Raw genomic sequence first — 15,249 nt, forward strand, 5'->3', positions numbered from 1 at the left:
ACTCATTTACCCATGTAGAGACTTGCTGTAGTTCAAATTGACCATCAGAATGAGGAAGAAAGAGGATTTAGGTGACTTTGAATGCATCATGGTTGTTGGTCTGAGTGTTTCAGAAACTGCTGATCTACTGGGATTTTCCCACACAACCATCTCTGGAGTTTACAGAGAATTTCCAGTGAGAAGCAGCTGTCTGGAAGCAAAATGTTTTGTTGATGTCAGAGGTCAGAGGAGAATGAACAGACTTGGAGGTGACAGAAAGGCAACAAGAACTCAAATAACTACTGGTTTTAATCAAGCTATGTAGAATAGCGTCTCTAAACACACATGATGAAGCAGGATGGGCTGCAACAGCAGAAAACTGCACTGGGTGCTGCTTCTATCAGCTAAGAACAGGAAACTGAGGCTACAACTAGGATCATCAAAAACTGGACAATAGAAAATCTAAACACGTCTGGTCTGATGAGTCTCCATTTGGCCTGCGGCATTCAGATGGTAGGGTCAGAGTTTGGTGGAAACATAAACATTCCCATTTATCTATGTGTGAAAAGTAACACTTTGGCTCTTCTGACTTAGCATGGCTGCTAAAACCACACGGGCTGTTTCATTTTGTTGGTTACAAACTCACTAATCATGGTGGTGCCGCCTGCCAGCGCCGCCTTGGTACCCTGGTAGAAGTCATCGGCGGACGTCATGCCCCGATCAGGCATCTGGAAACGCGTGTGCACATCAATGCCGCCTGGCATCAACATGCGACCGTGGGCATCAATGGTTTTCACCCCACCAGGAACGATGAGGTTTTCCCCGATTTGTCTGAAAGCAGAGAAAACATTTGACGCAGTTCATTTCCACTTTTGACAGTTCATATGTCTGTGGCGCAACAGGGAGGCAACACAGATGCCTCCGTTTCATTGGGATTAAAAAGGAGTACAACTCACTTAATGACTCCATCCTCCATATAGATGTCAGCGCAGAAGGACTGGTCATCATTCACGATCTTCGGCCCTTTGATCAGCAGACGGTCACTCTGCAAAGCAAATAAAGATGCTTACTTGACTCTGCATAGATTCAAGCTGTGGGAATAGGTCATTGAATTGGATTTTGGGATTTTATAGACGCCTATAAATATACACTTATCATGGTGAGTATCCGGTCTGACTCAATTGGATGCAGGATTAAGAGCATTTTATTGGAAGACATTTTTGAAAATGTCACATAAAGGAGTGGATTGGCCGTAGCAACAAAGCAACAATCCTCTAAAACCTGCTGAATATACGCAGCTTGGCCTTTTGTTGTTGCACTCTGATAAGGAAAACATGGTTTTACAATGAATTTTTAGCTGGAATGGATACACAAAACACATCTCTTAGTACTCTTACATGAGGCTGGAGAAATGAAGAAGATGATGAAATTAAATCTTGACCTGTTTTATTTATTATTTATTTGATATTCATTTATTTATTTATTTCATTCATTCATTATCCCAACCACTTAATCCAATAAAGGGTCGCAGGGAAGGTGGAGTCTATCTTTGGTCTTTGGGCGAAAGGCAAAGAACACCCTGGACGGCTCGCCAGTCCATCGCAGGGCCACACAGAGACAAACACGCTCACACTCACTCCTAGGGGCAATTTAGAGTAACCAATTAACCTAACATGCATGTCTTTGGATGGTGGGAGGAAGCCAGAGGAGCCAGAGAGAACCCACACATACACGGGGAGAACATGCAGACTCCACAAAGAAAGGCCACTGTCTAAGCCTCACCCCAGCCAAGGATCGAACCAGTGACCTTCTTGCTGTGAGGCGTAAAGCTTTTTATGATACATTTTCTTTTTCTGCAATCTGATGGCATGTCCAACGACATGTTGAGGAAAACAACTCCTGGTTTACACCTCCATTGGACTTCACACGAAACAAACGGTATGGTGTGCTTATAGTCAAAACATCAGCACCCTGGGGTCATGCAAGGTTGTAAACCATCTGAGCTTCCATGAAGCATTTAACGTCTACAGCCACTTCTGGCAAGGTTAAAAACAGCCAGTGCATGTAGACAGCAATACTCTCCTGCAGTGAATCATTTGGGGTGTCCTTTTTAAAGCCAAAAAAGTCATACAGGAAAGCTGCAGTCCAGATAGGTATTTCTTTTAGTTTGACTATCATCTTGTACTGGTCTTACGTGAGGAACCAATTAACCTAACATGCATGTCTTTGGACGGTGGGAGGAAGCCAGAGTACCCGGAGAGAACCCATGCATACATGGGGAAAACATGCAAACTCCACAAAGAAAGGCCACTGACCAAACCTTGCCCCCACCAAGGATCGGACCAGCAACCTTCTTGCTGTGAGGCCACAGTGCTAACCACTATTCCACCGTGCTTGCTTATTTATCTATTTTTCATTTATTTATTTAAATACTTTTTACAAATTCAATACATTGTGTAAACATGCCAGATTTAGTGAGAAGCTACTTTCCATTTGTAGTCCTTTGGACCGGCACAGATGTTTTTATGGGTGTTGTTTGCAGTGACACTGGTCAAAAATGTCAGGAGGGAAATACAGAGACGGGGTAGAAATCGAGGAAACATGGAGACTGCAGTTTGTTTCCTTTTATCACTTTTCTCTGCTTGAAAAACATATTTACTAGATGTGTTCACTGTAGGCACAATGAAGACAGCAGCCCGCCTCCAGACACACCCATGTGTCCTCTTCACGTGGCCAATTTGTCGCAGTGAGGGACATGAGAGGGGGGCCAATGAGAGCGTGGACCGTGTGATCAATCATCCACGCCTGCTGCTGCACCATTTGTCTCTGTGCAAGAGAAAGGAAAGGGAAGGAGGGGGGGTGTGCACCTCCACTTACGTACTACTCATTCACCCCCGGCTCTCCCTCGAGTCACCCCGGGAGCCTGAGCCCTCTCTCCAAAAAGGGAGAGGCCGCTCTGGTCACAAGGACTCCAGCATCCCCGGCTAACAAAGGCTGCTCTGTTCAAGTTGCTGCCACTGGCTGCCGCCCGAGCCAGCAGTGCTGGATCTGAGCACAACTGCTGTGCCGTGGGCCCCCGCCCCAAACAGCTCACATTAACCTCACACTCATATTTTCTTCCATTTTTGACAATGCAAAAACCAGCAGACTGAATTTCATAAAACCTGGTATTGAGATATGAAACACAAGTAAGTTAAATTCAAAATAAATATGAACAGGGCATTGGTCTACACCACAGGTGTCAAACTCCAGGCTATCTGGCAGGTTTTTGCTGTCTCCATGCTCAAACTCATTTCAGTCACACCTGACTGAAATGAATGAACAGGTTGACAAGAAGCAGTTGGATCCATTTGGTTTGAATCAGGTGTGTCTGAGCAGGGAAACAACAACAACTTATTGAAGACCGGCTCTTAAAGAATGGAGTTTGACACCCTGGGTCTACTCTGTCCAAGTGTCCCTGCATGTTCAGTCCAGGCTGACGTGATGCTTCATGCGGACATATCAATCAGAAGATTTTGACCTAAACACACTTTTTTGGATTGTTGTGCCGATTGTTTTTCTGATCGGCGTGCTGGAAAACACGTATTCCAAATGTTGAGTAGAAATTATCCTTCATGCTACGTCAGCAGTACACCAAGCTTGCAATGTACTGTTTGTTTTACTCCATAAAGTTTATTAAAAAAGAGAAGAGAAAACAACATGGGATCAAACAGAAACAGTCGGTGTGTGATACAAACACACCGCTTGAGATTTTAGAAGAGTTTAAATTGATTAAAGGGGAGAAAGTAATAAACATGCACAAGCAGTTGTTTCCATCAGAAACCACTGATTTCCACAAAGCCAACACAAAGCTGCACACGTCAAAGCGGTTCATTCTGTTCCAACATGTGCTGCATGTAAACAAAACGTCACAAGCAGAATAACTTTTTTAGGCTCGCGTAAACACTGCCTGGTCTGATTGTACCAAACTGGAACCTCACCGAAGACATTTTGTACTAAACAGACTAATTCTCAACAAGTTCACAGGCAGCCGTCTCTGAAACCAGATAAGACTTTAACTCAACCATTTCCTTATTGGCTTCATTTTCCAGACTGAGGAGTTCAATCTGGGGACTCGTTAGCTTTCCAAACAAGCCTGCCTTGCAGAGTTCTCAAGTTTGCAACTTTACACTTAAACTACTTACAATCCACAGGAGAGAGAAGAATCTAACAGCTCGCACACTTCAGCTGGATGCAGCAAGCCTGGAAAATGCTCTGGAGTTGCATTTCCTGAATAAACACATGCCCTGCATTCAGATCCGTAGCGGAAAGTTATTTACAGTAATTGTTTTGAGGCCTGTGGGGGCTGGACAGAGGGTCTGCATGCACTGGACGTGTGCCAAACATGACAGCGACCTTCTTCATGCATGGGAATCTCTCACAAACAGGATGTGGACGAAGCTCAATGGGGTCACTGTTTTCATTCCAGACTACAATGTGTCACCTCATTGATATTGTCTGACCACACAAATTCTGTTTGACTATCATAAATGAGAATCTGCTGTTCTGAGGCAATCAGTCCAGTGTTTAGTCCCTCTGAATTAAACAATTACAATAACTTTCCATCTTTTTTTTTCTTCCTGCTTAATTTCTGTGACAAAAACACACAAACTGCTCTAAAGAGGGGGACTGGGAGCTGCAGACCGAGTTTTAGGCTACTACACCGTATGTTGACTTTTTCTTCTTTGACAACTGATTTTTTTAGACACTTTTTATGATGTGTTGATTACTGAGTTGCTGGAATAATGTCAGATGGTACCTCTGCTGTTATGTACTCAGCCATGCCAGCTGGAAAACTGTTTATATGGACGAGCAGCTGATTGAGCTTTTCCATGTAATGCCAGGAATAAAACCCCAAATGCAGGATGGAAGGTTGCTCAAACGGTTGAGCAAGTGTTTTGTGCACAAAGCTACTTGACAAAACTAGCTTGGATTGGAGTCCCATCCTGCAGATCATTAGCCTGGCACGCCAGACTGGAGTGCTCTATATATTCCATACAGAGCGACTCAGTCTGTCTGTCACTCAAAAACTCACCAGCCAATCGGAATGCACCCCTGAAAAGAGCCCACCCATAAAAGGTTTGTGTCAGAAATGAAACCAAACAATTGTGAATCAAAACCAAAGACTGTGAAGTGCAACCAAAATAGCAAGAAGAGAGAAATAGGAAGAGGAAACTACAAACAAAACTACTCAATTTAACCCAATAAAACCCGAATAGTTTTTACGACGATTAATCATTTTTGATTTTGAGATCATTTATTTTACTTAAGTTTTAGAAAGTTTTGATTTCAATTGTTGTTTTTTGCTTGAGTTTTAAAAAGTTTTGCTTGGAGATTCTGAAACAAATCTGATTCCATATGCCTCTTGCCTTGCGTCACCACGTATTCTTCAAAAGATTCAAGATGGCGCACGGAGGTAGCAAGAGTTTGTTTCTTTTTTTTTTTGTTGCAAAATATTAGTTTCTGACTTACGATTAGGTTCAAAAAGCAACACCGAGTTGCCAATAACGCCATGTAACTTTAGGTTTTTACAGCAAAGGTCATTTATGTCTTCTGTACTGCACGCCATGTTTATTTTCTTCTGTTGCGTTCGCTCTACTGAACACTTCCAGACATTGTAGGCTGCTGCTTTACTAACGCCAAATCCACCATTTCCTGATTGGTTTACTCCACGCTTGTTTGTCCCGCCATAGAAATCCAAGAGTCCCCAGACTCTACGCTGGTACAACGACAGAGTCTGGCTTGCCAGGCTAGATCAGTTCATCCCCTTTATTCTGCTACTTATACTATGACAGAATCTTGGGAAACACACAAAAAAGGCCTTTAGAGCTTAAAAAAAAAAAAATTTAAGAAAAAAAGACCAGTAGAAGAGGAAATGTCTGGGATGTAGGGCAGGAGATAAAAAAGGAGAGCAAGAAGAAGAAGGAAGTGTAAACTGTTTCTGCCACTAACCGTCGATGAGAATGTGAAATCTAAATGGCAAATAAAATGAATGAAACATAGAGAGAAGGCCTTGGAAGATTTGTATATGTTGTGGTTGCAGAAGCATTGCTATCTTCAGTTTATCACACTCCATAACACAGACAAAACAATAAGAGTAAAGCTTGTTACATCCTCCATGAGAAGCGAGAACTTTGTTCTTGCGCTCGAGGGGGCAAGAACCTGAAAATAATTCTTTCTCGTTTGGTCCATTTGTACTACACGAGAAGCTTCGCCTGCAACGGAGTCACTGAGGGCCGTGATGTCTGCTTTTATGTGCAAAAACCCTGTCATTTCATATTTAACAAAAAAAAGTTTGTCTGCAGTAAGGCTGATCACCACCTTGATCAGCCTTTTAATCAAAACAATCTGGTTTATTAGCACCAGAAAAAGTGCAGAACCAGAAACTTTCTGCTTTAGCGTTAGCTTTTTCAGCGTTAGCCACGCCCACCTCAAATCTCACTCGTACAATAGTTCTCGGGGCCCCTCGAGAAGAAAGTTCTGCAGTCTGATCTGCAGGGTTTTTTAACAACAGGAGCGTTTCTGCTCCTGGAAGCGGAAAACCTGGCGGAGCTTCGTCTACGTTACCTTCTGATGCGTAATATGCATTCAGAGTCCACTATCCATCTTTTGCGTCTCTGGTTCATTTTCAGAGTTTATGGATGCGCAACAGGCGTATTAAACAGAGTAGCCGGAAACAGCGGGGATAGTGTTGCGCAATATAGCAACTGTGCAACCACTGATAGAAATAAAGAAGAAGAAGCCATGACGTGTTTATTTGCTACACAGACCGCCGCTGCCTACTGCACTGCTGTTTTTATGTCTCAGTCTGAGAACATACATCATCATAATCTCTTCCATCGTCACCAGGTTTGCTATTAACTTACAGTGAGGTGAAAACACTGAAACTCTCCACTGCCTTCTAGTGGACGTAACCCATAACAACCATAACATTTAGGACTCATCAGAGTTAGGCCTGGGTATTGATTCAAATTTCAAGAATCAATTCGATTCCAATTCTGAAAATTTAGAATTGATTATCACACTAGGGCCCGACGATGGACTGGCGAGCTGTCCAGGGTGTACCCTGCCTTTCGCCTAAAGACTGCTGGGATAGGCTCCAGCTTCCCCCAACCCTGAATTGGACTAAACAGCTAGGATAATGAATGAATTAATGAATGAATTAATTATCACAATTGGATCTGATTTGTTCTGATTTAATATGGTTTTAGGTTGGTATTATTTTATTCATTTATTTTATTTACATGACTGTGTTGTTACATGCAACATATTAATACTAGTATTATATTGACATTCAACAACAAATTCATGAAGTATTGGAAGTTAAAGATGGCTTTAAGGAGCATTCCCAAAATGATTGAAGTTTAATTTTCCCATTTTCTTTCACCGACTGGTCCATGTTTGGAATGACTTCTTCAGAGAGATGTTAGCGAGACACTATAACGTAGTGCGGTTCCGCTATTTTCATTAGCTGCCAGAAGGCCTCATTTTCAACAACAAAATACAGGTGCATATCCTTGCAAATGAAGCCCAGACAACATGCAGAATTGGCTGGTAGATGTAAAGTTTTCTTGAGTTTCATCTGTTGCGGCCTGGTGGACGGCTTAGACATGAGATCTTGGTGATGTCTCAACAGATTCGTCGTATTTTTCCAAAACTTCCCCTCCATTTGTCATGCCTTGCAAATTGCTATGCTTTTGTCGAGTTTGTCTTTCTGTTTGTCTTGACTGAGTCCGAAATGTTTCCACATCTCAGCCTTAAACGTTTCGCTCGTTTTCAAAGCCGAGGCTTGGCTAACAATGCTAGTGCCTGACGCATGTTCAGTCACTGTTTTAAAGTTGTCACATGAAGCGCGCATGCGTGAATTCAATGACGTGGCAAAAAGGTTCAAGTTAACCGGGGTAGAAATTTCTTTAAAAACATTGATCTTTGGATCTTTAGAAATTATTATGAAAATCGATTTAGAATTGCTGAATCGATGTTTTCAACACACCTCTAATCAGAGTGTGTGGGGAGTGACATGTGACAGTGTTTGGCACTGACATACTTATTTACAAACCAACGTAAAGGGAACGTAAATGGGATTTTAGCTGTTGCAAAGTGACAAACACACCATCCCAAAAGTTCACTGCAAACTCTGGGGATTTAAGCAACAGTTCTCTTAGCTTTAATTCTGATTTTTTTAAGTTTGTCAACTTTCTCTTAATATTTTACAGTGCAGGAGTAATCAACCTGAATTCCCTACAAGTTATTTATGTATTTTTTCTGTGGAATGAGGTCTCAAAAAGGCAACACAAAACCCACAAATGACATCTGCATCTCAGTTTGGAGCAGGGGTTATATTTATATCAAATCCTGACACGACTCATGAATTCCTTCAACAAGCCTTGTGATGTTGTTCAACAGTTAAGGAGCATGTTTTTTCCCTCTTTACCGTCATAAATGAAATTGAGGAAACTCCAGCAATGATCCCACAACGACAAGCTGCAGTTTCTGCGATGCTTTTACGCAAACAGCTGAAAGCAAAGCAGCCGCATGTTTTAAAACCAAACCGGTGAGCAAAGAGATGCTAAAAGGTGCTAAAAACCTTTTATTCATTATGCTTTTATAGACTATCATGTGACCATTCTTAAGACAGATGCTGATTGCAGCATCTTTAAACAAGCTAAAAGAATGCAGGTCAATAATAAGCTGTTATTACTAAACTCATGTTATTTATAAAAGCAAAACTGACAGAGTTTTGGAAAGTTGGGACAACATGAGCCGAGGTGAAGAGCAAACATCTGCTAGATTCAGACACAACCTGAAAACGTAGTGTGTTGTTGTCCAAATGATGATTAATGTATGTCCTGGATTGCCAAAAGAAGAAAAAAAGGTCAAAACCATCTCCATAGATGTTCATACGACTACCGTAAAAAAAACACATAAACAGAAAGAGTTGGCTTCTGGAAATGGCCGGAAAAGAAGGGAATAAAGTAAATCACAGAACAATAAAATGCAACTTTACACCCTGGCAATGAAAAGACACACTGATCTGGGAAATAAACATAAAAACAGATATTTGGAGCTCTGGATGGAAACGTTGCACCAGTTCACATCTCAGAAACCTAACCCTTTCACGCATGAATTAATAAAAAAAACAATGCGCTTTTTAAAAATACGGTATTTTACCTCGACAGACATATGCAATGATACTTTTTTGTTTATTAGTGATATTTGGAATTTATCATGATTTATTATTCACTTCAATGTATTCTATAAAACATTTATAAAATAATATATAATTGTAATTATATTACATAAATCTTCCATTAAATCTTCCATTGGAGCTAACCAGCTAACGGAGGTAAGCGGGCTAAAGCTAAGTCATGTTGTTAACCGGCTAAAAACCGCGGTTGTTCTATGTTCTTCTTACTTGAAGCAGGAGATCGGGTACCTGTCGATCAAAAAGACCTAAATATGCTGAACTTTGAGATTAAGTGACTTTTAAACGGGCGAGTTAGAAAAAAATTCACTCCCCCCCCCCAAAATTATCATGAAGGTAAACCTGACCTATTAAACCGAAAATGGATTTTCGAACCAGGCTGAAAACATGTTTATTTCTGCTGTGAAGTTGGTCTTTTTAACATGGGGGTCTATGGGGATTTGCTCTGTTTTGCAGCCCCTAGTGGGTGAAGGGGGAACTGCAGTTTTATGCACTTCCACATTGGCTTCACTTTTAACAGCGCGAGGTTGCCGCTTGGTGTGCACTATATGGCCATGATGTATGAAAGGGTTAAACTCAAAAGCATTTAACTCAGACTCATCTCAGCCGTTTGCTTTCTGCTAATATCCCATTTATGACACACTTCATGGATATGACACACTTAAAATTTAGCACACACTCTTTCCAAAGTCTTTTCTTTGACATGAACCTATAAAAACTGTTGTTGAACTCTTCCTCTCCACTGACAAAGACAAAGTGCAGCCAGAGGCGCTGACCTTATCACTTCAACAGTACCCTCCTCTGTTCAGGAGCTACAACAGAGTTCCTCTACGAGTTTTCTTCATGAATGGGAGAGATGAAACCAATGCTGAAAGGAGGCGGAGTCGGCTGGGTGCCTGATTGCGACACATTCAACACTGCTCGCGCTGTGAGATGACGGCGTGAACAGTGTGAGACCCCAACCTGCTCACACTGAGTCGTCACTGGGGGCCACTGCTCGACTCTAATGATCCACAGAGAACTGCAGCCAACGAGACTTTAATCCGTACAGTCTTAATAATAGCATCAGACTATTTTTAGAAAACATCTGTTTTCTTCTGTTCTTACGGTGCTTTTATCTTATTTATAAACCTTCACAAAGCTGAAGAGCATGAGCAAGCCAGACTGCTTGTCTGAAGGAAAAACAAAAAACCTGAGAGTCTGTAATGCTTAAAGTAGCATTTAGAGATTGTTTCTTTATCAAATATTTTAGAATTTATTTCTCTTTTCCTTTTTTTATTTTTCTGTTAATTGTTTTTATAATTATTCATATATATTTCCATTGTAAACTGTGTATATTGTGTCTTATTACTGATGAATAAGCCGAATACAGTACAACCACCGTAAGATTACTTAAAACAAACATGTGTACTTCAAGAATGCCTTTAACAATCCTCATTTTATTTATCTAATTCAGCAAATAAAATTTTTATAGAATATCTTTGTTTTTTCAGGACTGAAACAAATCGTTTCTGCACATCAGCTCAAAGAATCTGCGATTTTCTTTTTCTTCTCGACAACATAAAACCCAAATAGTTTTCTGTTTAATGAGAGAAATGATTGCACCCAGCCTGGACTCAAACCCTGCTCTGCAGCGTGAATCTGGCTCCAGTTCCAGGTGGTGAACCTGCAAAGGTTCATTCATATTTAATGAGATCTGCCTTTGCAGCTGACCCGACCTCCATCTGGCACCACCTCTCCAACCATAGTAACCTAAGAGTGAATGACAAGGATTTCATATTTAAATATATTGTAACATGCTATTTAAATGGATTTAAGCAGTGTTTGCTGAAGGGAATGTCGCCCAATGAGCTCCTCTGCTCTTTTCTCTCCGTTTTTTATATTGAATTTAACATTTATTTCCTTTTCGCTGTCTGCTGTGAGCAAAGGACCAACCACAGAAAGGAAATGTATGATTATTAAATGAAGTAGACTTCACTACAGAACAACTACAGCCTCATCCAAAACATCACATTCCTTCCTGACAGCATGAATGTTACATGACTGAAACTCCGCACGTAGACGTCGCATGGACACGGTGGAGTTTTAGAGAAATCAGCTCCGTCTTTGACCCACTTTTTCTTTCAGGCACCGCTCAATAATAAGCAGTCTATCCATTTAGGCCCGACTACAACAGCAGCTAATCCTCTGATCTCTCCACCAACCAGCTGCTGCTCCTGCAGCACTGCGGAGAGAGCGAAGAAGAAGAACGCACGGTACAGCCAATCAGTTCGGATGATTATCAGGGACTGTGGGATGTCTAAGGAGTTAAATGTTTGTCAAGTTTTGAGGAAAAAGTTAACAATGTGAAGCTGTTTTTCCTTGAAGATAAGCCTGGGTTCTTCTGCAAAAAGATATTTCTGGTATTTTCCCACATTCAACACCATTTGGATAAATGTCAGTGTGTTTTGGCATCATCATATGAGCCATCGACCACTGACAGCTTAACATACACTGATATTTTCATGTATTTGCTACGTGAATCCATCCTTTATTTCTTTACATTTTACTTCCAAGCTGCCTGAGTTTCTTCCAGTCTTTTAGAATGATCTAGAATAATAGTTCTTCAGGCTTTTTGAAGGTCTTTCAAAGTTTTCTTCCTTGTACTTGAGTATTTTCAGAAGAATTTAAGGGGATTTTAATAAAGTCAAATATAATTTACTTATCAATCATAAACAGGCGTGTAACTCAAAGGAAGCTGTGTTGCGTCTAAAACAGACAACACAGCAAAGAACTGATGTTAAATTACTTCTAAAGGCGCTTCGTTGCAATCCACCTACCATAAAGACACAGTTTGCTCCCCTTTCTTTAGCTGCATCTGTCAAAACATGTCAAAGATAACAAAGTCTGACTGGGAATAATTTGTGTTTTTTCTCTAACAAGGTATTTTCTATTCAACAATTAGCAGAAAAGCTAGCATATCTCAGCAGCTGAATAGTCTCTGAAAGTGGTGCATTTAGGAAACAAAGATCCTGAGAGATGCATGTGAACCTTCAGTAAATCTATCTACTGTTCAAAGAAGCCTTGTCAAAACTGATATCCAAAGAAGGGGCGGCGGTCAGTAAGTTGTTCTAAGGGAAAGCTAAACATGGAGAAATGGCTGAGATATGCCACATGACACAAGAACTTGACTGAAAATCAGTGACAGAAGGTCTGATGGAGGGATGAATCCTCCCCAGAACCAGAACATTAACATTACTGAGGTGTATTGTGGGATCATCTTAACAGAGAACAAAACCAAAGGTAGGCAGTATCTAAATAAGAGCTCTGACATCTTCTTCATGAAGCCTGGAGAACTATTCCTGGAAAGAAATGGTGAGAAAGCTCATTTAAAAGAGTGTTGAATGCAGATGCTCATACAAAGTAGTAACTTTCACACCCCATGGGACTGACTCCTCTGTGCTATATTTATGTTAAGCTATGTCTTAATAAAGCACTTCTCCTTTAAGATATGTTCAGTTTGATAAAGGTGCAGCTTGAAACGGCTCCTTGTTCCGGAGGAAATTTGCCCACACATCTCCGGTTGGGTCACAGATGACAATGAATAGATTCCCAGATGACAAGCAGAATTGCCCTTCACCTGAGCCCCTCCGCATCCTGATGTCAGCTTTTTCTTCTTTTCTGGCAGCTTAAATCCGGCTCTAGCTTACCGGACCCTTTGGGTCACCAAATATTTACCGAGCGGGCTCTTTGGATAATGATGTTTCATGTAAAGCAGCGGGACATCTGGACGTCTGATCAACATGTTCCTGTAGTTATTTCACTTCACTGACATCGCCATGTAAAGACAGTGACCTCCTTGACTGCATGCATCCTACCCTCATTACACAGCTGAAAGAAAAGCATGGGAGGAAATAGGACCCACTGTCCCCTCCCTTCCCTAGCTCCCCTCCCCTCCCTCTTCTCTACTTTCCATTGAACCACCATCCATGCAGCTCCTGTGAATTCAGGGTTAATAATCGGCCCCACAGTGGCATAGTTCTTGTTTTAAATTCCGAAGAGAGTCTATAAATAGTTAATAAAAGAAGAAAAGAAAAAAAAACGAGGCTGGTTTTCGGAAATGGAAGAACATGAGTGGGAACAGAAATAAAAATTCAGCCGGGTTCTGTGCGTCTAACAGCGGATGCAGGGAAAGCATTTGCTCCACCAGTTGGTGTGCAGTGATACCCGGCCACACACACACACACACACACACACACACACACACACATAGCCTACACACACACACACACACGCACACTTAGCGTCTAACAAAGAGCAGCGGCGTGAAATCTAAACTGTCATGCATGCCATAAACAAAGAACGCGGCACTGAGTGGAAATCTGGAACAAATCTTGATACGTAAAAAGCCGCGTTTTATCAAAATAATGAACACTTGTCGCAAAGATGCTGCAAAAAAAATTTTTTTTTTTTTAAATCTGCCATTTTTCAGGCGCACCAGCCGCTCAGATGTCTTCTCGGTGATATGAGAGGTGGAAGAATATATAAATCTGCATTTATTGTAAAGCTGAAGACGCCGCGTGCGGCGCCTCAGCTGTGATTTGGAGCGGAGCGCAAGCGGCGCAGGGACGCACGCCGCCGCGGTGACATCCTGCACACCCACACCCACAGGCCTAACACCAGCACACACTGGTCACCACGCTGGTTTCTCCTCCTCCTCTACCTCCGCTTTCAAGCAGCCCAACACTCACTGTGATGCGGGGGATGTTCTTCTTGCCCTGATATCCAGACATCTTCGCCGGTGGGTCGTTTTTTGCGCTGCGCCTTGGACCGCTCGGATTACCGCCCTCCGCCGGGGTTTGCAGTGGAGATAAAGGCTGTAGTGGTGATGAAATAGCTCGCAGCTGATCCTCGAGAGGCCGCAAACGCGAAGAATGAAACTATCTGTCAACTTTCTGTCGCCGCCTGACAGCCTCCGGGTCTCCGCCGATGCACCAAACCTTTCCTTCCCAGACGGAGTCAGACAAGAGGGGCGGGAGGTGCCGCTAAACAGCCTCTTCACCATAAAAAGAACCGCACGGAGCATGCGCAAAGCCTCGCCCTGCTCCATTGACCGGAGAGCCACTAATGCCATCAATTGCTCTCATGGATTAGGGGGGGTGGCATGCAGGGAGTGAAGCCTGCAAACACCCACATGAAGAAACACCCAGCAGCCATCTTAACTAAACTCACTTCATCTGTTGCGGTTCTCAGATGAAATTTAGTGTAAGCAAAGAAGAGATGGTTTTTCAGACCTTAAGAGCTTGATTCCATTGGAACATGGGGCAAGACAGCAGGGATCAGTGAAGGAATGGATATTAAACATGCTGACAGGGTTTTATATCAAATAAAACTCACATTGTTGTTTACATTGTTACATTGTTGTGAGTTTTATTTTGTTACACTAAAATATAAAGTTAGAATATCCGGGTAATAAATGAGTTTTGAAATGTTAACTAAACTAAATAAAGAAGTTTTAAAGGTAAAAGTCAGAAATTTGCACCATTTCTTTTTAAATTTGTCAACATTTCAACATTTGATATCAATTGATATCATTTGATATAATGTACAAACTTTATACACCAAACCAGAATTTTAAAACATTCAAGTTGAATATGAAGTTAAAACGTCAAAACTTTCAGAATTTATAACATCAACAATCATCATGACATGCAATCATTAACAAATAAAAATAGCAAAGACTGTCAGGAAAAACATGTGTAAAAATACTCAATATTTCACCGAATTTAAAAATGATTTGAAATGACCATAAAGAGCCAAATGTGAAATGCCAAAAATGAGTGTTTAGAATTTTTTTGTTCTTCGTTAATTTGTTATTGTTTATTGTGATGGAGTCAAATGAATGGTCAGTGTGGGAAATTATGCTTCTAAATGGTTTGATATAGCTTTCTTCTTTTAAATATCCAGTTAAAGTCAATCAGTAAGATATGTTTTAATCATATATTTCATTTTAAAAAGCATATCAAATGTGTGTATTCACATCAGAC

The 15,249-nt window shown here is 41.3% G+C and overlaps 1 protein-coding gene across 1 annotated transcript in view; it reads right to left on the reverse strand.

Annotated features, from left to right (window-relative positions):
• dpysl2b (dihydropyrimidinase like 2b) overlaps positions 1-14,206 on the reverse strand; it is a 30,321-nt gene extending 16,115 nt beyond the window's left edge. Inside the window, exons 1-3 of the mRNA XM_079256609.1 lie at positions 13,954-14,206; positions 936-1,024; positions 626-810 (exon numbers count right to left, since the gene is read on the reverse strand). Of these exons, the coding sequence (XP_079112735.1) occupies positions 626-810; positions 936-1,024; positions 13,954-13,995 (316 nt within the window). The 5' untranslated portion in view covers positions 13,996-14,206. The remainder of the gene's footprint in view (positions 1-625; positions 811-935; positions 1,025-13,953) is intronic.
• Positions 14,207-15,249: the final 1,043 nt, after the last annotated feature.

This window comes from Telmatherina bonti (genome assembly GCF_933228915.1).
Source record: "Telmatherina bonti genome assembly, chromosome: 17".
NCBI classification, from domain to species: domain Eukaryota; kingdom Metazoa; phylum Chordata; class Actinopteri; order Atheriniformes; family Telmatherinidae; genus Telmatherina; species Telmatherina bonti.